Here is a 25,497-nt window from a genome sequence, read left to right as displayed (position 1 = left end):
AGGATGAATTCCCAGTCTTCCCAAAAGAGGCCAAATGGACTATAGTTTATAACGTCAGTGCAAACTATACAACAGATGGACAACTGTGCACTTCTGACAGATTGAGGCATGCCTGATTACAAAATAATTCATTGCTGAAGAGGCCTCATTACCAGTAGAAGCTCTCATGGAGAAAGGTTAGTTACAAAGAAATAAATATTAACAGTCATCCGGAAAACTTAGGTAAGCTTTGACGTTTCATTATTCATTGAAAGTGAACTTTCAGCTGTTAACCACATATAACAGAGGTTAGAAGAAATTGCTTGTTGATCGATTAGTCCACTCCTTCCTATATAAGCTGTGGAAGAATAGAAGTTGAAAATATCTGGTCAACTAATGTTCTATACAGAACATCATTGTGTCCTATTTGAACTACTTGTGGGAACTTCAGATTTCTGCCCAGATACTCAGGTAACATCTATGTTACTAATTACTGACATATAGAATTCAGGTAATTTTAATAACTATTTTACTTTGCTGTAATATAATAAATATGGGAATATCTATTACACTGACAAACACATTCCTTTTCTGCACACACCATGGCTTGCAAGTGCTTGTGTTCATTATATATTAAAATATGTTGAAAGTAATAAGCAACAAATTCAGCTTCTAACATGTAACATTTGCAAAATCCTCATCTTTTTAATCATTTAATCTCTTGTGAGCAGGCTCAACATCTCTGAATTGTGCCCTATAACCACTTCTGATCTTGTCTCTATCACTTGGAAAGAACTCAGGTAGATGCTCCATTTCCAGCTCTTTGGGACTCAGGGGCATCTCTATAGTCTTTAGAATACCCACAGCTGTGCTGCTTGTCTCCTAAGAATACTGGAAATTTCCAAGTATTTTTGGCAATCTGCATTTCCTATGTTGCAGTGTTGTAAACTGGAACTCTAGTCCTGGTTATCCATTCCGTTTCTCCCAAATCTCAAAATCTTTTGTGAAGAAAAATAAGATAATGAATTATAACATATATACATGTTTTGTGCAAATGTGTAACTATGTAAAACCAAATACCACTTAATATAAATGCTATGTGTCAAATATTTCTTTAGCATAATAGTATCTTTGAGCTATTAATTGGTTGCTACTCCTTCCTGCATGTTCTTGTGCCTATTATGCTTCCCCCCATAAAGGCAGCTTTGATACTTTCTATATTGAGAAAGAACATATATATGAACTAGAACAAATAAATGTTTAATGGATTTTTATAAATTTATATGAGCCAATAATATTGAAAACCAGAGCTTTTGATCTTTAAGAGCCAAGAATTATGGAGAAAAAAATGGACTTTGAGACTCTAAAACCTTTCATTTGAAAACTAAAAGAAGGGCATAGATTACCTAGATCAGAATTTATATCACGAACCAGAGCACAGGGAGACTGCTGATGACATAAGGGCAGTTTTTCCAACCAAAACAAAGTGAAACTTTTGACAAACTTACAAGTACCAAGAGGTACCAAAGAAAAGCCCCCCATATGATACTCCCTTCTTGGAGTCAAAATCCTAGGGTGGCGGGAGAGAAAATAATAGAAACTCCATATTTGGGGGAAATCTCAGAGAATGAGGAATTACTTTCTGATTTTTCAGAGTTCAGTCCAGAAGATTCTATGTTGTAGTTAGCTAGTGCTAGGAAAAAAACTACCTGGAAACATAATGGCTTAAGACAACAATAATCATTTTATTATTGTTCATAGTTTCTGTGGACCAGGATTTTGGGAAAGGCTGAGAAAAACTTCTGGGTGTCTCATGCTTTTGTTGTAAGATGATGGCTGGATCTGTAACAGTGGATGGAGGGTGTCCACAAATCCCTTTGAAAGGTGGAGTCTCATCTCTGTTCCCTTGGGTGTCAGCTGGCCTTAGTGACTCACTTCTTTTTTTTTTTTTTTTTTTTTTTCTTTGAAACAGAGTCTCACTCTGTCTCCTAGGCTGGAGTGCAGTAGAACAATCTTGGTTCACTGCAACCTCAGCCTCCCGGGTCCAAGTGATTCTCCTGCCTCAGTCTCTCGAGTAGCTGGGATTACAGACGCCTGCCACCACACCTGGCTAATTTTTGTATTTTTAGTAGAGATGGGGTTTCACCACATTGACCAGGCTGGTCTCGAACTGCTGACCTCAAGTGATCACACAGCCTCGGCCTCCCAAACTGCTGGGACTACAGGCACGAGCCACTGCACCCGGCCAGTGACTCACTTCTAATGAATAGAATAAAGTCGAAGTGACAATATGAACTTCTAAAACCACAAAAGGCATTGCAGGTTCCTCCTTTCTGTCATTCTTAGATCACTTGCTCTCTCAGGAAAGCCGGCTGCCATGTTGTGAGGACACTCAAGTAGCCCTATAGAAAGGCCCATGTGATTAGGAATTAAGGCCTTCAGTCAGTTGTCAGGGATGATGCCTCTCATCAACAGCCATGTGAATGAGCCATCTGGGAACTGGATCTTCTCGTCTTGGTCAAGCCTTCAGATGACTGCAGCCTCAGCTGACATCTTGATCGTAACCTCCCAGAAGTCCGTAAGCAAATCAGCCAGTCACACTACTCTTGAATTCCTGATTCTCAAAAATTGAGGTTAATAAACTCTGTGGTAAGCCACTACATTTGGGGGCAATTTGATATTACTATGGGGTGACAGGTAACTAATATGGAGGAGAGGCTGGAGCAGCTAAGGGCTCTCTCATTCATCTCTTTTCATATAGTCTCAGGCCTCTCTGTGTGACTTTTCTGCATGGGCTAGTTTGGCCTTCCTCCGAGTATAGCAGCTGGAATATTTACATGATGGCTGATAGGTCTTTTATGTTCATTTTCAGAAGTCACATAGCACAACTTCCTGCATATTCACTTGGCTAAAATTGCCATAAAAGCTGTCCAGTTTCAAGAGGAAGGAGTCATATACCACCACCTCTCACTTGGAGGAGTGTCAAAGTCACATTATATAAAAAGGTTGTTGGATGGGAGATACTGCTGTAGCCGTCTTTGAAAAAATATGACCTGCTACATTGCAAGCCTTATAGGGAAGTTCCCTAAGGAACAGAGCATTTGAGCAGTAGATTAGCAGAGTTATAAATTTAGGAGTCATCAGTGTATAGAGGGCAATTGAAACCATTGGAGTGGAGGGCATTACTTAGGGAAAGAGGATAGAATAAGAAAGAGACGTAGGCTTAGGGGTCACCGTGAGGAACTCTAAAATTTAAAAATCAGCCCAGCAAAAAAGTGTTTAAAGAAGTAAGAGGAATTCCAATGTATTGTATCAGAAAGTCTAGAAAATGCATTTTCAAAGAAGGAAGAGGTGGTTATTCCCTGAGCAAATGTTGCTGACAAATTAAGTAAAAGGATCATAGAAAATTGTTCATTGGATTTAGCAGTGTGGAGGTCACTAATGATCTTCATGGCATGTTATAAGCAGAAATCAGACTATAGTGGTTGAAAACATATAAAAGGAAGTAAGCATAGTTCTGTGGGGAGATAAGATCAAAAGCACAAAAGGAGGAATTAACCTTGAATAAGAGAAGGAACATCTCTAGGATCAGAGGGAAGGAATTTAGAATGAGCACAGATGAATACATGGGGATGGAGGCAGGCTATTGGGGGAGTTTATGCTTAAAAGTCTCTGTAAAGGTCATTTATTTATAGAAAATTAAAAGGAATATCCATCAGGGTGTGAGAAGCACTCTGAAAGCTTGTTATAGAGTGAAAAACAGTTACATTCCTTGCAAATCTATAGGGTATGATCCATGACTTCTAAGATTTCATTGGAATTGAATTTCATCTTTTACTTGTTTAAACAACAATAAAAAGAAAAACAATCAACTATTTTTCTAGTTAAAATTTCAAATAAATAAAGGATTTAAGAATATTACATTGTAACACCAAGTGAATATGAGAATGGTAGAAAAACCCTGGTCACTTGTTGCATGCTACCATCACTTGTAAGCCATTTACCCAAGAGAAATCTAAAATCCTTCATTCGATTTATTACTTTATCACAAATATTGTTGCAGTAAAGAGAGATAGGAAAGCCCTAAAAGTAAAAGGCTTCAGATTTATTTTCAGTTTTACCCATTGCAGGAGATGGATTTCTTATATAGTACTATATTTAGTGTGACCTTTTCAAATAACAGTTATTTATAACATTATGTATGAGACATTGTTGTATCACATATTTCTCTAGCAATTGGTCTACAGTGGTAAAGTACCATGGGTTCCTTCTCAGAGGAGATTCTTGTGAAAATTTATTACAGGCTCAAGATCAACAGTGTTCTCAGAGAATGATTCCATGGCAGACAGCTGTTTGGCAAAAGAATAGAAAAAAAAAGATTCCAGCATCATATGAAAATAGACTTCTGTTCAACAAAAACAGAGCTTATCCAACAGAGATAGAGAAAGGAGTTTCACCTTATTTCAGAAGATGACTGCAATAGCCTTGTCTTGCTACACCAGGTTGGATTAACATAGGCCAAAAGTTCTACATAAATGTATATTTCTGGTTAAGAAATGTAAATAAACACAGAAAAAAAGACATTAAGATACTGTGACTTCTGAATTCACATATCTTCCTTATCCTAGGTTTGCTAAAATAGATATAATACTGCCGAAATTACAAAATATGATTATATGTAATAAGGTTATTCTCAAGTCTAAACAGCCCATAGAAACTCTCCTTTCCTAATCCTATTAGCCCTAATTTTATTAAATTACAAATTATATATTATATGACTTCGCTAGGTCTGCCCACTTAAGATGCAGTCACTATAACAAAAGTACTATGCTATGGAATTTAATTTGATATAGTTATATTTACTACAACTTACTACAATGTAATTCTTAAATTAGGTATTAAAAGACTGGGTTGATATTTCAGATAATTTTAGAGGAGAAATAGCATGTTTGGCAGTGTTTTCTGTTGGTTCAGATCTTAACTCTTAACAATTTCAGGTTCAGAAAGACCTCTACATTGCCCGTGTTTATATACATACGTTGTATGTCTATTAAAGGGATTCAGAGAACACCAGCCAAAGGGGATTCAAGAGGACACACGTGTTTCTCTTGTGCATAAAACACTTTGCCTAGAAACATGAAAACAGAAATTTCGAAGAAGAAACACATTGACCCATCCTTTCTAATACTAGTAATTTAGCTTAATCTGATGATACCAAGTGATTTTGTCACAGGATCCTTTGGGAGTCACGTCGCCAGTCAGAAACCTCTGTGGTCGGCAGCACCTCTGCTTGCTTAAGTTTCGCTCGCCGCCGCTGGGCTCATTCTGTCCACTTGGCCTGGCAGACTGTCCTCGGCTCGCACTACCAGCCTTGATTCCAATGTCTGAGGATGGCGGGCCAGGTGTGAAGCAGTGAGGGGTATGTGAGTGTGGCAGCGCGGCTTGTCTGGCCACTGTACACAGATAGGCACATTGGATGCTGCAGCGGGGCAGGCAGCTCCAGGAACCAGCACAGGCACCTGCTCCATGCGAGGCTGCAGTTGGACCAGGCATACTTCAAGCGGCTTCCACTGTGGGCACCGGCGTCTGGACGAAGGGAACAAGGTGGCACCTGAAAACTTGGGAGTCACCAGCAACTGTGGAGTCCCCAAGGGCGGGCAGTGGGGGTCATGCTACAGCTGTCTTTCCCAGTGCCTGCAGCTCAGCGAACCAGGGTGGGGACATGTTTCAGCTCATTCAGTCCAGCTGCCTCACTCCAGCCCACCATTCCTGGGATGGCTCAGCCCCACCACTACTTCTTGTCACGTGGGGCAGGTGCCCAACACCGGCAGAAGGCAGGAGGGCTACAGTGTTACAGCTGTGGCTCAGGGAATCCCAAGGTCTGGGCCTCCAAAAGAGTCGCTGCTCTTCACTCCCTTAGTCCAGCAAATGGGAGTGTGTCATCGCCCACTGCTCAGTGAGCCAGCCAGGAAAGTGTTATAGCCCTTTTCATGTCCTCTTTTCTGCAGGTCATGAGTTCTTGTCCCACATCCAGGAAGAATGAAGTTACATGGATAATCGGAGGGTGAGCAAGCCAGAGAAGAGTTTCACTGAGTAACAGACAGCTCTCACCAGAGAAGAGACCTAAGCGGGTAGCTCCTACCTGTAGGCAGGTAGTGTTGACTCGTGGATGAGTCCAGGGTTTTTATGGGCTCAGAATGGAGGAAGTGTGTGTTAACTGGCCCATGGGTGGGAGGAAGTGCGTGCTGATTGGACCATGGGTGGGCCTGGAAAAAGCACCATTTGATTCATTGTAAGGCATTGAGAAAGTTCTCACTCTGGGTACTGGATTCCACTTGGAACTGGCTGCCCTGTTTTCAGGCTTCAGGCTGTCTTTGGCTTGAAGGTCAGGTTTCACTGGGACCTGTTCCATCCGCGGAGGAATTTGTCTGCCTTCTGCTGCTATCAATTTGATTCATATTTTGTTTTCATCCTTCATTAAGTTGTTGTAATTAAGCAAGTTTTATAGGCAGTTGCCAGTAATTTAGTGAGTACTTTACCCAAACAAGTTTGGCACAAAGATGCACTATACTACTATAATGTAAGCTCCTCCATTAGAATATATGTTCCTTGAGAGCAGGGATCTTGTCTCTCTTGTTCTCCATCATACTTCCTGTGCCTAAAATAGTGCTCAGCCCAAAGCAGGTGCTCAGGAAGAGCTGCTGAATGAAATGAGCGAGTGTATCACAAATGTGCAAACTCTTGAAAGTTATAAACATTACGGAGGTTTCTTGTTTCTTCCTCTTTCACTGCATATTCTGTGCAAAGGAATTAAATGTACAGTGAATAGAAGGGAAGGGGATTAATCTACAAGTCTTTTAATTCTAGAGAGCTTTCTCCTATTTTGATTTCAAAGTATAGTCCTTATCCTTTTAGCTTTATTACTGTTGAGGCTTGTCCTTGGTCTGCCACAGCATATCATTAACAATGAAGGCCCCAAAGTTTCTATTTACTGTTCAAGTTACTACTTGGGAAAGAAGAAAAAAACAAAACTGCTGAACAATAGGGACATCTGCTGGCTAAAGTGACATGCTTCTGTTCTTAAAATACTGCATCTAGATGCACAAGACTTGGGCAATAAGGTTTAGAGTAACACCAAAAATGTGATGTGTTAAAATAACTTTTTTCCACTTGAAAAATAGCTAATGTGTTTGCTTTTGTCGAGAATTGTCCAAGTAGCAACACTATCTGGAAAAATACTGTGTGATCTCCAGTAGTCAGCTGTTCTTGCCAAAGAATAGAAATGGCTAGCTTCCAGGTCTTCTGGCTTAAGACAATTATCTTTAATATTAATAAACATTTAAATGTCTGTTAAGTTAAGGTACTGTGCCATATATTAGCAAATAAAAGCTCATGGCAAAGGGGGAAGACGGCCCATTTCTGCTATGTCTGGGCATGCACTGAGCTCTAATCTTAGAGGAATAGGAATACTATTGTCTTAAAAAAGAAGAAACTGTTGGTGTGCTGCACCCATTAACCCATGCACATGTACCCTAGAACATAAAGTATAATTTAAAAAAAATTTTTAAAAAGAAAATTCTGCAACATGCGACAACATGGATGAATCTTGAGGACATTATGCTAAGTGAAATAAAACAGTCACAGAAATACAAATATTAAATAATTTCACTTACGTTAAGTATCTAAAATAGTCGAATTTGTAGAATCAGAGTGGAATGGTGGTTTACCAGGGGCTGGGGAGAGGGGATAGGGAGTTAGTAATCAGTGGGCATAAAGTTTCAAGTAAGATGAATAAGCTCTAGAGATCTGCTGTACAACACTGTACCCATAGTCAATGATAATGTTTTGTACACTTAAAATTTTGTTAAGCAGGCAGACGTCATGTTGTCTTCTTACCACAATAAAGTTTTTTGAGAAATTCAGCTAACATTTGCAAGGGACAGCCTATCACCTGGCAGTACTGTGCTTTCACCATTTTATAAACATTTTACAAGCCAGTTGCTTTCTGCAAATATGCTTTCATACACTAGCTGGACAAATGCTGTCCCACCTTGCACCCCCTACTACGCTTGTTTATTCTTACCTTTCTGCTTAAGTATCTTCTCAGAAAGGCCTGCTCTGAACTCTAAAAAATTTCAGTTCAGAGCACCCAAGTTGTATCTTTCTCAGAACTTATAAAACATGGCAATTATTGCTTAGTTAACTAATATACTATCCCTCTCTCTTCCATACTAGATTATAAAGGAACAGGTCTTTGAGTCTGGGTCTGGATATTATCCTGTTTTAGTGAAGTATCTGAACTGTTTATTTTGTTTTGCACACCAAAATTACAAAGACAGAACAAAAATTTTTATCCTTATTGGCTAGGAGTATTGGAAACCTTAGCTCTCCATTCCCTTGATAAGGAAACACTTTTTTGGCTAATATTCTATCAATAGTTCTCAACAAAGATTTACCACAAAAGAAGAAAAAAGTGAAGTGGACATAGAGAGGTGGTCACCAAGCTGAGGTATTAACAGGATCGTAGAGATGAGACACACAGGCAAAACGCAAGGCGGGAAAAGGATTGTAAGATGGAGTGTCCTAAGGTTCAGAGGGAAGCCTACAGGAAGAATCTGAGACAGGAGACCACCTGGTAAAGCCTGGTGTGTGGGCTTAACTGGGACAGTTTATTCATTCCTCCATTAGCACAGCAATCCCCATCAGCTGTATTAACAGGACTCAGAGACTGTGTAGAAAGAAAATTACTCAGTAATTGTATTTTTCTTTTACTTTGAACAAAAGCTTATAAACATCTTTTTTTTTTTTTTGAATTAGCATGAGATGATCATGAAACAAGAGAACCTGCTTCTCAGTATTTGAAATACTTTATATTAATATATCAACCTGACATAAAAGCAATTTCATCATCATTCAATCACTGATGAGGTTCATGAAAGTGTTATAAACATCTGGAGTCCAACAAAGTCAATTTTAACTAGCAAATGCAGTAAATACCATAGCTATGCTATAAATACTTTCATAATTATTGTTTAGGATAGAAATATTTCTAATGATTTTTCTACAAAACATTTAATTCCTAAATAGGTAAATCCTTGGATAATATTTAAAACCTCATCCATTCCCTAGGTACACACTGACTAAGTAATGAGGTGCGGATAACATAGAAGTATAACTGCAGAAAATTGCTCTAGGAATCAAGTTATGTTATGGATAGTCTTTACATTGATTATTCAAGCTAAAGGGATAGAGACGTTACTTTTTTTTAAAATTATGTATTAATATTAAAATACACTTGTCATCCCCAAATAAATACCAACTGACTTGGGAAAAGGTTGTTATAAAAGAAACTCAACCAGAAAGGGAGAATTTAGTTATGAGGATAAACTTGACTTTTTGGGGGGAATTAGCAGGGTGCAGGATGACCTAAAACTTAGTAGAAGAGAATGGACAGCCCGACTATAATTTATATATCACTATTTTATGCCTTAGCAAAAAGAATCCTATATGGTTATGTCTTATGAAAAATGTGGCTCATTAGGAATCACCTTCTAATCAGTGTTAATGTCAACAATTTTGCATATGTAATTATTACTTTATTAGAACTGCTCTTTGAGTAGTTGTATTGCTTTTCTGGCTTTAAGGTTTATTAGTTTCCATTTTTAATGCTTAATACATGTCAGGTTCTATGCAAAATATGTTGTCTACAATATTCTGGAGGGTAGATCTTATTACTCCCATTTTTCTAAAGCTAAAAGAGGTGAAGTGCCATATCCACTACTAATAAATTGAGCCAAGATTCACATTCAGGTCTGACTGCCGAGTCCAAACCACAATACTATTCTGCCTCATAGTTTTGCTTACATAAACATTATTATGTACTTATTAAAAAATGGAATGATATACAGGTTAACTCCAACAGAATGCAGAGTGCCACAAACTAGTAATAAAGTTATCAACACAAGAAAATGCTGTTTCCGACATTTATTTTTAAAAATTAGTCAAACATGTCGATCCTCCAGTAAAGTAAAGCATTTGTAAACTAGATGTAATCATTTGTTTTCGTTATGAAAGTACTGCCAAAGTGTATTTTGTGAGCTGCAACCAGGTCGTTGAGAACACAGGCTCTGGAGCTGAGGCTTCAATTCTAATTCCACCGCCAACTTGGGAGCCCTTGGACACATTCCTTCACTTCTCTTTGGTTCCTATGTAAATTGGGATTCATTTGTAATAATGCAGCGATGCACTTAGCACTTATGAACATTAAATGAGTTTAATACACGTAAAACATTTACCTGACACTTAAGTACTCAAAGAATGCTGGCTCACATTACAGAACCCAAAGGCTTATCCTTTTCGTTTATAAGGGTATTAAAACGAAATCGCAACCCAAGGAGCATCTGTACTTTTAAGAGGAACTGGGCACAGCAAAATAGCATCTTCCTAGTCTAACAGCGAGACCACACTCACAGAGGACACATTTCATCAAGAACGACTTCTCACGCCCAGACATCTCATTTTAAGCCCCTGCGGCAAGGGAAATCAAGCATGAAGACACACACTCCCTGTTTTCTTCAGCACTGAGATCACCGGTTCCCTCCTTTCCACGCCGCGGCTCCCTCGGCTCGGAGCCACATGGAACTATGAAAATCCGCACGCGGAGCATAAGTCCCCAGAAGCAGAGCAACCACAGTTGCATCATAGCAGAAGGACCTCTTTTATAGCATCAGCAGTGGGACAGTCAGTGCCGAGATTTCCTAGCAGAGGACAGTCGACAAACACCGCCACAGACCAGTACCAACGTTCCAACCCAAGAACTTTTTTCGCGCCCCAACACAGCCGGAAGTGACGCGTGCAGCCAGCGCGCGGGGCCGCCCGCGGGACATACGAGCGGGAGGGGCAGCGTGCGGGGAGCTGGGGGCGGGGCGCGGCTGCAGCTCCGTTTCCGGTGGCTCGTCGCGCTCGCTCACTCCAGCTGCAGCCACTCTCGCCCGTGGCTGCTTCCTCCATCCTGGTATTTTTTGGAGCCTCCATCCTGGTTCTTCCAAAGTGCCCGGACCCAAAACAGGAAGTAAGTGCGATGGAACCTTCAGGTCCCAGCTGCCGTCAGGGCCGCTCCGCCCAGTGGAGCCTGTCCGGCCCCCTTGCTGCCCGCTAGCACCAGCCGGCTGGCGCAAGCTGTCGGCGCCGGGGCACTGCGGGCGGGGTCGGAGCCTGGCCTTCCTGACGTTGCAGCTGCCGTCCCCGCACGTTCCGGCCAGGGCCTCCCTCTTAGGGCCGGGCGGCGCCCGTGGCTTAGGCTGCAGAGTAGGGAAGCGAGCGGCCGCCGAGGCACAGCAGCGATCCAGTGGGGGCGGAAAATGGCGGCGGCTTCGGAAGAGCTAAATGGCGCCGGGACCCCTGGGGGGTGGGGTGGGCCGGGAGGTTGGGTAGAGAACTGGGCCAGAGGGAGTGGAGACAGTAAAGGAGCCCTACTTGTTTTCTCGCGATGTTCTTTTTTTAATTTGTATTTATGTTACGTTTTCGGTTTTGTTTTATGGTTTAGCGTAGGAGAGGTAGGCTTGGGTGGGGTTGAGAGAGTGGGGGCGGGTCTCGACCCAACTTCCCCCCCTTTGCTTTTTTTGTTCTTTACCTCGTTTGCGCTTTAGATTCTTCTGTAATTTTGCGGGGGTTCAGTCTTGCTCGGCGATTCACGGCCCAGACTTAGACAATCGGGATAGCTAGCCGCACCGTTTCTGTCAGTTTGAGTCTCTTTAAAGAAGGGATGTGGACTGGGGCGTGGGGACAGAGCCCTGGTGGAGCACGGAAAATGCGTCTGTAAAGTAGTAATTACCCTATTGTGCCGAGTTGCCAGAAAGTTCCTAAAATTAAGTCCACTTTGTTCTCTAAAATGGACTTCGCTTTGAGAATTTCTTCAGGGAGGTATGTAGAATGTTTTACCACAATCTCCAGAGCAGATTTGAGAGAAGTGGCCAAGTGCCATTCTGTGCAGTTGAATGATAGAGCGTATGTCTTTATATAAAATATTCGGTCTGTGAGTCAAGACTCTTCCCTTTCTCACTGAAATTTGTGTAGTTGCCTTTTTCGCAACTCGATTCATGTTTGTGTACCTCTTTTTAATGTACATGGATTTTTTTGTATGTGTGCCTCCTTTCCGACAGGCGAGGCTGCTTGTTGGGACGTCCTACAAAAATGCATATTCTGTAGAATTATTTTTTAATATGTATCTTAAAGTGATGCCATTTGGAAAATTTTAAGTTATACCTGTATTTTTAGTTCGTGGGAGAAAACCATTTGTAGCTTTTAAGCGCCAGTCCAAATACGAAAATATTATTCTACTATGTTGAAAGTATTACAAAATCTATTTTTTTCAGTTAAGTGTTTCATATTTTTTCATTACTTAAAATTTCTTTAAGCTGGTTTTAAATTTATATTTCAAATAGCTTTCTGAGGATTACTGTCTTTTAATAATTTGAATAATTTACCATCACTTTAACGTTTAAAGAATGACTATGGCGATACACCAAAATCTTATCTTTTGCTCTTATGGTGTACTAGAGACAAGATTTATTTGGTTAGGATTTAGAAATTCTGTTAAGATTTAGAGAAAAAAGGTTAAAACTGCATTCCTTAACGTTACAAAAATTGTCATGCTGAGACAATCCAATTTGGTGTGAGAATAGTTTTTTTCTTCCTTACACAAAGCACAAAAACCAGCCTGATTGTTTCGGGAAAAAAACCATTATGTTATAGGTGTGAAAAATACATTTAATGATTGTGGTGATTTTTATCTCATTTTAACTCCTAATACTTCTGTATGCCACCAAACAAGCTAATTTATTTTCTTACTATTTTAGTTGATAGGCTCACCCCAAAATATGCTTTTTGGGACTGATTTAGCACCTGCATATTCTGCGTGAATCTCTTTAATTGGTTGCAGTTGAGCTAATGGTGGAGCCAAAATGCTATTGCCCTGTCTTCATCAACATTTAATCAGTAAGTACTGGGCATTGCATCTTTCTTAGAACTTTAAGTTCATACTTTGCAGTTATATGAATACATTATTTTATGTAAACATTTTTCTCTTGAGTGTTCAGGTTTTAGAAGTATTTTGAGGGGAAGAAATCAAAGTTTGGGGGTTATGACTTGAGCTTTGAAAACAGCATGGCTGGGAAATGTTTACTGGTAGAGAATCATATCAAAAGTAGGTAGCTGTCCTTTAGTCCTTTTTTAGAGATCTCTTTTTTCAGTGCTTTAGTTATCTCATTACACCCCAGGGGTGCTTTAAAGGTGGGGAGATAGTGTATGTATTTTATAAGGTTAGTTTGATATCACTAGTTAGTATTTAAATAACAAAAAACTTGCCTTTACTTTCTCCGCAAAAATCTTACCTTTCTGTTAGCCTCATTTATCTCTCTGACATCTACAGACTCTAATTTTTATTAATGGTATAATAAACTTACATGTCCTGAAAATAACATCTCATTATTTTAAACAGTTGCTTTTGCCATGCTTAAGTGCATTGGCTTAAATTAACACCTGTGAGGATGAATGCGATAATGTGAAACAAGTAAGTGTTCCCTAAGGATTTACTGCCTGGCACATAGATGTTAAAATATTGAGGGAGCTTAGAAGTGTTTTTGAAAGTATTGACGTCTTGCATCACTTGCATTAAACACACATCTGTCTGTTGCAAAGACATCAAAAGCTTAGAAAGGAACTAAGTTTAGGGAGGGTTCATTCTACTTTTTTTTAATATCAGAGACTGCATATTTAACACTGAGGTGTTATTCTGCCTTTCCAAAATGGAGTTTTCATTTTAATAGTCCATTTTTTTTTCTTACCACCATATTTTTCATATATGAAAGGATTTCCTGGGAGTTGATATACTTTTAAATGCTTTGCAATTTCAGCTCCTTTATGTCTCCAAATGATAAGATGACCCGAGAAAGTGGTAAACTAAATGATTTTTATTAAACTAATTTCCAAATAGTAAAGTTAAAGTACAGATAGTTACCAAATGTATGTGGCATTTGTTTGCTTTCGTGTCATTTCTCCCTTTATCTTGATGGTGCTTTCATTTTGTGAAGAAAATTCCTGTAATAGAAATCACAAATAGATTTTGTGTTTGCTCTGATTCTATAAAGGTAGATAAGTTTAAATAAAAGGAGGAAGGTGGTTATCATGTCTTCCCCCGCCCCAAGTTTGTAGAAAGATAATCCATTCCATGACTGAATACTAGAAATAAGTTGTCAGGGAAAAGCACACTGGGGAGCTCATTATGAACAATTTAATTTTCTACCGTTTCATTTATTTAAATGTCATTTTGATTATGTACACCGTTAGGTCATTTTTCCAAGCACCAGTGGTCAAAGCTGATTCATTCATTTCCCATCAGGTGTTATGCATCAGAAATGCTCATTAGGTTTATTTTACTGCCTGTGTATATTTTAGTATCTAATGAGTAAATGTGCTTTAAAAATTAACTTGAAAAAAAATTCACTGTAAATCACAGGTGTCTGGCGATACTGTATATTTCCATTTAAAGAGCTTCTGATGGTGCCTTGTATAAAAGTACTCAGTTTTGAATGGATGAAATCTTTCAAGTGTACCAAATAACACATTATAAGCTCCTGAACCATACATGAAGTGAAAAATAACATTCTTGCTTTTTGAATAAGCAATATAGTTTTATTGTCAAACCAGTTATGAAATGCTGCACCCTAAAATGATCCATGCTATCAAGTAATCTTCCTTACGCAAGTAATAATGACATTGTTTTCAATAGTTGATAATTGAAATAAACATTTTAAGCCATTAAAGCCTGCTAGAATAGACTCCACTAACAGCTGTATTGACATTTTTATGATACATAGTCATATTTTACCATCTTAAAACCACGCCATAGTAAAAGTTAATTAGGTACCTTAATTGAATATGCCTTATGTTCATTTATGGCTCTGCTGCTCAAAGTTTTCCACAAAGTGTATAGAGGAACAAATCCCACGGGGCCTGGCACCATAGTCCAAAACATTCTTCAAGTGTGTAGTGTTCCTATTCGTGTCTTGAATAAAGTTTGTACTTAATGAAGATGTTATGCTTATTCTATGACCTTACCTGTTGTCTGACAGCCCTCTGTGTACCCATGTTCAGGATGTATGAATTTGTTACCTATTATCTTCCACTAAGATTTTCTACTTAAAGACTTTCATTATTTCAAAATAAAATTATCTGAAAATATCTTCCAAATTCCTTAGACGTTACTAAGCAAATTCTCTTTTAAGTATTTTTTTAAAACATTAGTTATTCAATGATAGGGTGATAGTCCATTTGGAGTTTTATGATAACATAGCCACAAAAACAAATGATCAGTAATAGGTATGAATTAGATAAATTGAGATCTATGTGCCCATTCAAAATGTAGAGTAGTAATGATACAGGAAAATGCTCCTGATGCAGTAAGTACAAAAAAGATGTGGCAGTACGATCTTAATATTGTGAAAACAGTGAAAGATAGGCATGCTGATACATGGGTAGAAGACTTGCAAATCACACAGAAAGAATATGGATGATTTTTCTTGTACTGTATTGGGTCAGGAGAAAAAAAATCTGAAAACTGTCCTTACTGCCTTATAAGTTGAATTATGCCACAGACTTTCTCAGCGAATGTTTCTCAGTCTTTAACTCACTTAATAAAATTGTGGCGCTGTATGTTCTGTAGCTTGCAAGATTTCACAGTATGAAGTGAATATATTAAAATAGGGAATATTTTATATCATGTCTCATCCCGTGTTCCATTTTAGAATCAAGCTCCAAGCATCTAGGGTCAGCAAATGTTGGTTCCTGTGCTTCTCAAGATTGACACTAATAGCATCTAAACTCTTCCATACTTGTATCAATACTGTACTTGGAAATGAGTATACATCTGTTTACAGAATTAGCCCCCCAAACTGGGAAGAAAGGTGACTTTATTTCTTGATTCTGGTTTTTAGAAGATATTCAACACTTAAATACCCAGGAAAAATAGGATGATACGTAGACTCAATTGATGGAAATACCAGTCTAAGATAACCCATTGGATAGGAACTTTACATCAATACTGAAAGGAAGAATAGCATGAATGACTCATTTCTTTAATTGAATTCTGTGTTAAATAACAGATCCAAGAGTTATATCTTTATGCTTATCCTTTTTTGTCCTTCCAGGTTATAGTGTGTTAAGTAGGGTCATCTTTTTCATTTGGGAGCTGTAAGATTGTATTATAATGAAGACACAATGACTTCATGATAAGAGTTTTGTACCACAGTTAAGGTTGTGTGGTTTTTTTTTAAGCCACCAGAATGGTTTTATTTTTGTCATTGACAGTATGTACATATCTGCAATTGTATAATTGTTTTGTTTGGTTTTAAAATACTAAGTATGCATTAAAAGTATGTTTATGTTTTAAGAAATATGCATTAAAGAAGTTCACTGTAAACATAATTCTCAATATATTTTCCTGCTTTAATGCATAAATAACAATCTAAGTAGTCATAAATCTATCAACTTTCATGACCCAGAAGTATAGACGAATTTTGAAGTTTGGCAGAAGGTGTTCTCTCTGGTTTTATAAATTAAAACACACAGCATTTGTAGTGATTATTAATGAAATGACTTATCCCAAGTCCTTATTGTATCCCAACCTGTTCTATCAATAATAAACCTTCCAATGTACTTGTTAAAGATGCCACATGTTTAAAAACTCAATGATTAAAAGAGGTCTAAAAGGTAATTTAAATATTACTCAGTCTTATTAAAACCACTTCAGCTTGTCTGAAAAACAAAATGCTGCTAAGGAGAGAATTCTGTACCATTAGTTAAATGGCATCTAACAAAATCTATAATTTAAGGAACAAATCAAATACATTTTAGTCTTGCAAAAAAACTTCATTGAGATCGTTACAGGAACAGAGTGCTATCCTAACTTTTCTAAAATTCTTGAGTCATAAATGAGTTAAAACTTGAAGAGTTAAAATACTTTTAGAAAGCCGTAATTCTTGATGCAGAACATGTTAGTTTTTAATGACCAGAAATTCTTATTTCTTCAGAAAGCATTAAATAACTGTTGAAACATACCACCTATCTAGTGATTAATCAACCACTCAAGATTTATTAAGTACACATTTAAATTTTATATAATACTGGCATTTTGCACATTCACTGTATTTCATTTTATACATTTTTTTAGGTCTTCATTTATAGGGTATAAAACTTAGAAAACGTTCTTAACCAATATTTTCCTTAGAGTTAAATGATTCAAACTACAAGTAATGCTAAGCTAAGCTCTGTCATTAATACTGAAACCTAAGTTTTCAATCAATACAAAATGATCTGGCTCACTGTTAACTGCCTGACAAACTTTAAAAAACTATTGTTAAACAGCAGATTACAAGAAATGTTTCACCTGTTCTTTTAAAAAATAAGACTATGAGATACATAATCTAAATGAAAATTTACAGGTGGTGGCCGAAATCCTGTTAACTTTCAGCCCAGTGTAACAAATTCCATAGTTATGCATAAATCAAAATTCGAGTTTTTAATGGAAATGTCAAGGCATACAACTACATTTGTCAGATAGAGACATGATAAACTAGAAAATTAAAGCTATCAAAGCTATAAATAAGGAGTGCATAAATAAACAGCAATGCCAAAGCATTAGGGCTGTTAAAAAAAATTTATATAAACACGTCTGATAGTTCTTTCTGTAAGCCGCTCTCCACTGATAAAGCTATGGATAAAACCAATTCCTGGAACAGCTTTCTAATAACGGATGACAAAGCTGAATTCCTTGGTCATAAAGCTGTACACCAGGCCGGGCGCGGTGGCTCAAGCCTGTAATCCCAGCACTTTGGGAGGCCGAGACGGGCGGATCAGGAGGTCAGGAGATCGAGACCATCCTGGCCAACACAATGAAACCCCGTCTCTACTAAAATACAAAAAACTAGCCGAGCGAGGTGGCGGGCGCCTGTAGTCCCAGCTACTTGGGAGGCTGAGGCAGGAGAATGGCGTGAACCTGGGAGGCGGAGCTTACAGTGAGCTGAGATGCGGCCACTGCACTCCAGCCCGGGCGACAGAGCAAGACTCCGTCTCAAAAAAAAAAAAAAAAAAAGCTGTACACCAATAGACAAAATTTTCATATGTATTCAAAATTCTTGAAATCTCAAGCAGATCTTCCATGGTCTTCCTAATTGCATTTAGATTTGCTGCTACCTTCAGGTATTTTTTCCTTTAATTTACTAAGGTATGGTGCTATTTAAAGATACTCAGCAAATGATGAAAACATGCGAAAATGCCACTTCGGTTAAAATAGCTGTTAAAATTGTGTTTATTTTTATTCCATATCTTCTCGTTTTTAGTGTAAAAATAGTACATATGGTATAACCCATTACAAAGAAGGAAAATTGAAAAGAACTGATGATGTGCAGTCATGTGTTGCTTAATGACAGTTCTGAGAAATGCAGTTTGGGTGATTTCATGTGAGCATCATAGAAAATACACAAACCTGTATGTTACTGTACTGAATATACTACAATTTTAACAATGGCAAGTATTTGTGTATCTCAACATATCTAAATATGGAAAAAGTACTGTAAAAATATGGTGGTATAATCTTACAGACTTACCGTATATGGACTCTGTTGACCAAAATGTTATGTGGTACATGACTGTCTTTATTTTGCTCCAAAAAGGACCAAAAAGGTGATAGCAGAGTTGGCGATTTTCCTATTTTCTTGACAAACCAAATGGGGATGGATTCCAGAAGTTGTTAACCATAGGTTCATGTATAATCATTCAGAAGACAGGCACTAAATTACTAAACTTTGTACCCCACTATCACAATTTGATTTATTCACCAATATTTCTCAGTCCAACATCAGAATACAGTTGTATTCTGTGTAACAACTGTCTTGACTGCACTTGGTCCTTTTGTTCTAATTTGAAAGTTAAACTTCGTGAAAAAAGTATCTGTAGGTTGTCATTTCTTTTCTCTTTTTTTTAATTTGACGAAGTCTCGCTCCAGGCTGGAGTACAGTGGCGTAATCTTGACTCACTGCAACCTCCGCCTCCTGGGTTCAAGCGATTCTCTTGCCTCAGCCTCCCGAGTAGGTGGGATCATAGGCGCCTTCCACCACTCCTGGCTAATTTTTGTATTTTTAATAGAGATGGGGTTTCACCATGTTGGCCAGGCTGGTCTCGAACTCCTGACCTCAGGTGATCTGCCTGCCTTGGCCTCCCAGAGTGCTGGGATTACAGGCATGAGCCACCACGCCCAGCCTGTAATTTATCTTTTCTTCCCTACTTCTAATTCTGTACTTATTTCAGTAAGACTTCTGCCCCTACTACTCCCACCAAAACTACTTTTGTTAAAGGCATCAGTTGTTCTCCATATTGCCAGATTACATAGTCACTTCTCAGTTATCTTACCCTCTCAGCAGTTTTCAACATAGTTGACTACTTAATGCTCATTGAAAAAACCCTCTTGTGCTTCTTAGTTAACACGTCTTAGGTTTTCTCCCTCATCTCTAGCTAGTCCTTCTTCTCCTTTGTTTGACTTCCCAGATTTAGTAGAGTGCTCTAGAACTGTAATCTAGGCTGTCTTCTCTAACCTCTTTAAGAAATCTTTAAAAACAATGTGTATGCCCCTAAGATTTATAGTTCTAATCCTGGCCTGTTGAACTGTAGTTTTATATATTTAACTTTCAGCTTAACATCTTCATTTAGATACCTTATAATCTTAGTATTAATACTAATATTAATAAAAAGAGCCTACCTTTTGAATTTTGAACTGTGTGTGTTACCCATTAAAAGTGAAACTAGGTCAGTTTCTTAAATATTAATACATGTACTGACCACATAGCTCAGACTATAGGGGAAAAAAAGTGAGTCAAGAACATATTTAAGATGATGGGACTGGGCGCAGTGGCTCACGCCTGTAATCCCAACACTTTGGGAGGCTGAGGCAAGTGGGTCACCTGAGGTCAGGAATTCAAGACCAGCCTGGCCAACATGGTGAAACCCCATCTCTACTAAAAAATACCAAAAAATTAGCCGGGCGTGGTGGCACACACCTGTAGTCCCAGCTACTCGCGAGGCTGAGGCAGGAGAATTGCTTGAACCCGGGAGGCGGAGATTGCAGTGAGCCAAGATCGTGCCACAGCACTACACAGCCTGGGCAACAGAGCAAGACTTCATCTCAAAAACCACAAAAAAAGATGACAGCATAAAAACAAAGCGACTATATCCCCAGTACCTGCGTATAGTAGAGGTAATATATTTGGATATATTTGTTGATTGAGCAGATAAGCTTGTTAATTTATGAAGTAGCATAGAATCATTCAGTAATCTCTAACCTGAGTTGTAGAACTTTCAAAAAGAAGCCAAGATTCCTGTTCTTTCCCCAACATTGTGGATTAACTTGGGTCCTGAAATAACTATTGGCAAGATTACCAAGAGTAGAGTTTACATTTCAATGGTTGGGATATAAATTTGTGCAACTTTTGGGAAAATATATTGCAGTATGATTGAAGAGTTCTAAATTTTGTTATATCCTTTGATTTAACAATTTTTATTTACTAATATTCAAGGAAATGGAGTGTAAAATATGTTTTCAGTATGGTTTAAGGAAATTAAAATTAGGAACAACATAAACGTCCAGTAATAGGATAACTGTTAAATAATGTCACACTTTTTATTTGCAGCACAAGTTCTATTTTTTGCTTTTTTAGTTTTTGAGACAGGTTCTCGCTCTGTCACCCAGACTGCAGCCTTGATCTCCTGGACTGCAGCCATCCTCCCACCTCAGCCTCCAGAGTAGCTGAGATTATAGACATACACCACCACACCTAGCTAATTTATTTTTTCTGGAGACTAGATCTCACTATCTCAGGCTGGTCTCAAGCTCCTGAGCTTAAAGTGATCCTACTCCCAAAATGCTGGAATTACAAAGGTGAGCCACCACGCCTGGTGCAGTGTAAGTTTTAAGTAATAACTTTTGTTAGATGCCTACCTTGGTTTCCTTCACACTTTTCAGTTTGAGCAAATTCTGAAAAAGCAGGATATAAAATTGCAGAATACACTATAATCACAGACACACAATACACCGGGAGATGAGATTAGAGGGAACTACACCAAAGAGTATGAAAAATTGTTTGGAAAGTTTATGGATGATTTTAACCCTTTTTTTTTTTTTAAACTTTTTTACATTTCTTTCCCCCATCTTTTGCAGTAGGTATTACTAACAAGCCAGCCTTTAAAAAATTGATTCAGAAATAGCAACATGAAACATGAAATCCAATAGCTTAATGTTTCTCCAGCAGGGTCTGCACCTTTTTCACTGAAAATGCAAAGAGGATCTAATTAGAATGCTGAAAAAATTAGAATTTTAATCCCTAATTTTTGCTGAAATGTCCCCTCAAACCTCAAATCTTGTACTTTTTTTTTTTTTAAAGCTCTGGTTGGCTTTTGAGGCTAAAGATGAGAAGCTTATTGAAAGAAACCTTTAAAAACCATTTCATATTTCATAAGGTTTCACATCGCTTTCAAGAGCTTGTAATTTGTCTTCTCTGGCGTAATTGTTTAAGGTCCCCCCCCACACAGATTCTTAGATAGGGTTGCTCACCTGTCATCTTAAAAGGGTTTTCTGAATGAATCGGGTATTATATAATCTTTATACTTTAAGATAAAACATAAAGAGAGGTATTAATAATTATAAAGAAAAACTATAGTTACTGGTAATATTTATGGTACTGTATTGATTGATAATACACATCATGCTACATAATGGTACCACAGTCTACAGTTCATAGAACCACTAGCATAGCTGAGCCTGGTTTTTGTTTTGTTTTGTTTTTTTCAGAGAACGTTTGTCTGCCTGATGAGAGCCACTTGGGTTAAGAAACTGTGAATAGTCATCATTTCTGTCCTTTCTTCATTGGGGAATATTTTTAGAGGCTAATTTCCAAAAGTTCTACTTAAAAAAGAAGTCTGGTTTTCTCTTACTCTTCGAGATGAGATATCACAGAGGCTTGAGCCTAGACTGTCATCAGCATACTGCTATACTATTCATTTGTTCTTATTAAACCTTATTGTGTGTAATGCTGTTACTTTTTCAGAGTGTTGCAGAGATAGGAACATGGGAGAGAAACAATCTGGATAACATGAAAGTGATGCTGGTGGCTAAGGGAAGGCAACTTGATTCTGTGGGAAGGGCTGTAGCTGATCCATCTGTTGTCTAGGTAAGTCTGCTTTTGTTGCAAGGACCTCACATGATTTGCAAATTTGTCAAAACTAGATCATGATTTCCATTTACCTTTATTTTGGGAATGGCATAATTACTATTGTAAAATGAATGTTGTCCTTTTCAAATAGTAATTTGTATAGTAAAATTTTAATGAGTTATTGGATCTTCATGTAAATGTTAAAAGTTTTTGTGTCAAAGGAAAATAAATTCACTTCAATGGTAAATGTATGAATGGACTACTATCTTGTGTATAGGAGCCAGAGAGAGCCAGGCATGTTGGCACATACCTGTACCCAGCTACACGGGTGGCTATGACAGGAGTATCACTTGAGCTCAGGAGTTCAAGGCTCTAGTACACTTAAGATTGTGCCTGTGAATAGCCTTTGCACTCCAGCCTGGGCAACAATGTAAGACCCCTTCTCTAAAAAAAAAAAAAAAAATTAATAAACATTGAGTAATTATATCAGGGTTTATGTCCTCTGTGTTATTTAGTTGGTAAAACATACGTGCCAAAAGTGAGTATTGAGGCAAGAACCTCTTTAAATCTTATAAGGTATTTCTGACGACTTCAACCAGGCTATTGATTATAGCGTCATGCCTTTCCCCCCGCTAGCCATGAGATATTATATTCCAAGACTAATTATTCCATCTGTCTGAACAAGAGGAAAATAATACTTGTGTAAAATAGCAGGTGAGGAAACTTTGAACAATCCTGTTTCAAAAGAAGGACTAACTCATCTCTTAAAATTGCAATTTGGTCAGTGATAGATGTATGTACTTTTCAATATTTTGAAAAGAACACAGCAATAATTATTTAGTGTTCCTGTGTTTCAGATTATAGAGCTTAAATACCTGTAAAATGTTTTGGAAGAATAATTCTTAAGATAAAATTTTGATGAATCTTCTGCTAAAGAAAAGAAGTTAAGCACCTACAAAGCTGTCCATAAAACACATTCAAAAGTGGTGAGACTTGCTGATAAGATAGATTCTCTTTTGTTGGATGTGGCAAAAACATTAAGTATTATAAATGTTGTAGGTTTTTAAAATTTATCAGAGCAAACAGATTCTTGCAGATATCTAATTCTAAATAATGGGTATAAACTTATGAAAGGCAGTTTTTGAAATCTGAACTCTCATTGCAATTTTACGTGAAGAACACTGTAGGCAGATACCCAAATAAATGTGTGTGGTATTTCAGGGAATTATAAGGGAATACTTCATATCTGGGAATAAATTTTGAAATCCTGATCTGGAATCTGTTCTTGTACAGATTTGAGTATGAGCACAGTGGAAGAGGATTCTGACACAGTAACAGTAGAAACTGTGAATTCTGTGACTTTGACTCAGGACACAGAAGGGAATCTCATTCTTCACTGCCCTCAGAATGGTAGGAGAACTTGCTGACATATAATTCTGACTCTCTGAATTTATTTATCACTTTCGACCCCTATTGCCCAAATAGAGGTCTAGGTGCCTATGAGTTTAACATAAATGTTAGCTTTTGTCAATCTTGTTGCTATGTTATAAATAGGATGTTGAGCCCCCAAAGGTAATGATGGAATAACTATAATATATACTTCTTTTTTTATACTAAGTGGTACCAGCAGTATATTTAATTCATTAGGAAATGTAGAATTATTCCTCAATGCAAAGAGACTTTTTTGTTAGAACCTGTGTTAAAGAATTGTACACAGTCATTTGAATATGACTTAATATGATGATCTACAATGAATTAAGATTCAGTAGCCTTCCAGCTGATAATTTTGTTACTCCTCTACTTGCTCATTATTTATGTCATTTATTTATTGTGCTCTTAAGTTCATCTTTACTCAACCTAGGTTCTGTCTTCTCTTCTCACTCTGTACATAATTCATAGGTTATATAAATCAAACTTAGGATTTTAAGTAGCACCTACCTATAAAGATGACTAAGACTCTGTCTTTATACAGAATTCTCTGTGCTTCTCATAGGCACCTTAAGTTTCATACATCCCAAACAATCCTTACATGTACTAACTAAACCTAGTTCTCTTTTTTCCTTTCTCTGTGAATTTCATTAGTGTCCAGATCATGAATGTGGTTGGGAATAAATTATTTCTCTCATCACCTGCATCATTTCATTTGAAGACTTCTTGATAGTATTATGTTTTTTAAATCCATTGCATCCTGTCTGTTTCAACCCCTCCTTTGTTAGTTCAGTTTCTCATTTCTCATCTAGGTATCTCTAATAGCTTTTTAACCAGTGTCCTACCTATAATCCATCTTTCAAGCAGCTGATGAAATTGTTCATGATACAATTAATAGCATAAAGCTTCCCAGGGTTTTTAGAATATAGTACAGGTTCTTTAATTTGGCCCATAGGTCTCCAGTCGTTTCTGCTTTCCTCATAGTCTTACCTTCTGCCACATTTCATATACCTGTGTTCCAGCAGATCACACTATCTTTATTTTCCTAACATACCTATACCTTAAGCTTCTCATACCTCCATGTCACTGCACATACTGCTTCTACTGCCAAGAGAGATAGCAGTTTTCCCTGGGCTTCCCTTCTCTTTCACGTTTGAGACACCGCCTTCAGGAGTTGAATACTGCAGTAGGCACAGAAAGGCAGTGTCCTTTTGAATCCTGTTTGCACAACTAGGTTTAGTTAAATGAGCAAATTGGTAAGAAAATGTTTTTAATAGATAAGAAAATTGTAGAACCATTATTAGAAATTTTGTTTTCCCTCATTGGTTTGAAATTTTGAGATTTTGTTTGTTTTCTTCCATTAGAAGCGGATGAAATAGACTCAGAAGATAGTATTGAACCTCCACATAAGAGACTTTGTTTGTCCTCTGAGGATGATCAGAGTATTGATGATTCTACTCCTTGCATATCAGTTGTTGCACTTCCACGTAAGTCACTACGTATTAAGAGCCATAGAGTTCCCTTTTAAAATCAAAGTTTAGCTTCCAAGACATTCAATTGGCATTTCTAGATAGACTTGGACTTAATGCTTTTTTCTTCATTTAGTCAAAACACCTCTTTTTAGCTAACAATAAATACTATGTGCCAGACATATTGTTAAATGCTTTTACGTATATTGCCTACTTTAATCTTCCCAACCTTTTTTTTTTTCAATTGCCCCACAAGGAGCCTTTTTAGACTTTTTTTTCCTGATTGTGCTTTTCATGAGAAGTACAATATATCCTCAAAAATAGCTTGTATTTCTTAATGCACTGTCTGTATGTCCTTGCTTTGT

General features: G+C 37.7%; 1 protein-coding gene and 1 long non-coding RNA gene across 6 annotated transcripts in view; one reads left to right on the top strand and one right to left on the bottom strand.

The window, feature by feature from the left end:
* Positions 1 to 9,954: 9,954 nt before the first annotated feature.
* On the bottom strand, positions 9,955 to 10,830 carry LOC108515130 (uncharacterized). The gene is made up of 2 exons (XR_001881430.1): positions 10,542 to 10,830; positions 9,955 to 10,184 (listed from the first exon to the last, which is right to left on the bottom strand). It is a non-coding gene; the product is annotated as an uncharacterized LOC108515130 (long non-coding RNA).
* Positions 10,831 to 10,861: 31 nt separating this feature from the next.
* The window catches only part of DMTF1 (cyclin D binding myb like transcription factor 1), a 44,569-nt gene continuing 29,933 nt past the window's right edge, over positions 10,862 to 25,497 (top strand). The window contains exons 1-5 of one of the 5 annotated variants that reach the window (XM_017851709.1): positions 10,893 to 11,050; positions 12,837 to 12,975; positions 22,131 to 22,253; positions 23,529 to 23,645; positions 25,028 to 25,150. In XM_017851709.1, coding sequence (XP_017707198.1) covers positions 23,537 to 23,645; positions 25,028 to 25,150 — 232 coding nt within the window. In that variant the 5' untranslated portion in view covers positions 10,893 to 11,050; positions 12,837 to 12,975; positions 22,131 to 22,253; positions 23,529 to 23,536. The other 4 variants (XM_017851717.1, XM_017851699.1, XM_017851727.1 and 1 more) reach the window with 4 other exon arrangements.

Source organism: Rhinopithecus bieti, unplaced genomic scaffold (assembly GCF_001698545.2).
Source record: "Rhinopithecus bieti isolate Rb0 unplaced genomic scaffold, ASM169854v2 scaffold_1558, whole genome shotgun sequence".
Taxonomy (NCBI): Eukaryota; Metazoa; Chordata; class Mammalia; order Primates; family Cercopithecidae; genus Rhinopithecus; species Rhinopithecus bieti.
This window is presented reverse-complemented; position numbering and strand designations above follow the sequence as displayed.